The sequence below is a fragment of the Nicotiana tomentosiformis genome, chromosome 8, assembly GCF_000390325.3.
Source record: "Nicotiana tomentosiformis chromosome 8, ASM39032v3, whole genome shotgun sequence".
In the NCBI taxonomy this organism is placed as follows: Eukaryota; Viridiplantae; Streptophyta; class Magnoliopsida; order Solanales; family Solanaceae; genus Nicotiana; species Nicotiana tomentosiformis.
Window position 1 is genome coordinate 10,580,951 of NC_090819.1, and position 1,465 is coordinate 10,582,415.

Sequence of the window (1,465 nt, forward strand, 5' to 3'; positions counted from 1 at the left end):
AAATGTATAATACATAAATTCAATTTTAAAAATCTTAACAGTTGGACCATATAATTTAAATTCTAGACGAGCTTAATAACGAAAACTATAAGATGTAAGTTTATGGGTTACCCACTTTATTAATTATACAGCATATGTATAGGCAGGTAATGACATAATTTAACGTAAGCCACAGCATATATTACGCGTAAGATTGCGTAACTACCGTTGAAGTCCGACTCTTTCAACCCTATCCCTCTCCTTCCTATAAATTCACATACTCGTAAATACCAATTCTATATAACTCGTAATATTTCATTTCCTATATTTCCTCATCACAATCTTAGCTACTCCTAAAAAAACAAAAATAATCATATCGCCGTAACCCTCTTTCTTTATCGAGTTAACTAAACTAAAATATTCACAATGCAAGAAGCACTTCCATACAAGTCATGGCAAAATTTTCCAACAGATTTCAGAACTCTAAACAAATCTTCCTCTTTATTAAATCAAGAATCAAAAGGGGATGTCAAGAACATGATTACAGAAAACGCCGTTATTGTTTTCGGTCAGCGCGGCTGTTGTATGAGCCATGTTATAAAATGTTTGCTTCATTTTCTTGGAGTGAACCCTGTTATTTATGACATTGAAGAAAAATATGAAAATGAGGTTGTAAAAGAGCTGGAGGATATCAGCGGCGGTGATCGGAAAGATGGTGGTTTGCAGTTGCCGGCGGTGTTTATCGGAGGAGAGTTGTTCGGAGGACTGGATCGGATTATGGCTGCTCATATTAGTGGTGAATTGACTCCTGTATTGAAACAAGCTGGGGCATTGTGGCTTTGATTTTTTTTTCGTCTTGTTATTGTTAATTCCTATAATTTAAAGACTAATTCTTACATGAAAATATATCTGCTTTTGCTTCTTTTTTCTTTTTCTTTTTGAAAGTAAGTCTTAATTAAATTTGATTTAAGTTATGTACAAGAAAGTTAGAGAATTTTTACACTTGTAGTTTAACATGTGAATCCCATATTATATAGTAGGGGTTTACATGGATCATGTTGGTTCGGTTTTTATCAAAATTAAACCAAGCTAATTATATCAGTTTGGATTGGTTCGGTTTTGTCGGGTTTTTCGGATTTTCGAATTTTTTGTTACTTAAATATTATTTCAATCTTATTTTGTTAAATATTTTATAAGTAAATATATATTTAGTAAAAATATAAAAAATTAACAAACATATTATCCATTAAAATATTCTTATGGGAGAATTTCATTAGTAACACATAATAGTTATTTTTTTTAATCGCCTGACAATAATTTTTCATTGATGTACGCTTTCAAGTTAATCGAATTTAGTAATTAAACATAAAAATTAATATGATACCTAAATATTAATAATCACTTCACATGCGAAAAAGATATAAAAATTTAATAGATCTTAACATATGATATGAATATGGAAGAATAAAGAGATATACGCATTTCA

At 30.0% G+C, this 1,465-nt stretch overlaps 1 protein-coding gene across 1 annotated transcript; it reads left to right on the forward strand.

Moving 5' to 3' along the window:
- Window positions 1–405: 405 nt before the first annotated feature.
- Window positions 406–822, forward strand: LOC104090842 (glutaredoxin-C9-like). Its single transcript, XM_009596035.4, has one exon. The coding sequence runs from the start codon at window positions 406–408 to the stop codon at window positions 820–822; it is 417 nt and encodes a 138-aa protein (XP_009594330.1).
- The last annotated feature ends 643 nt before the right edge of the window (window positions 823–1,465 follow it).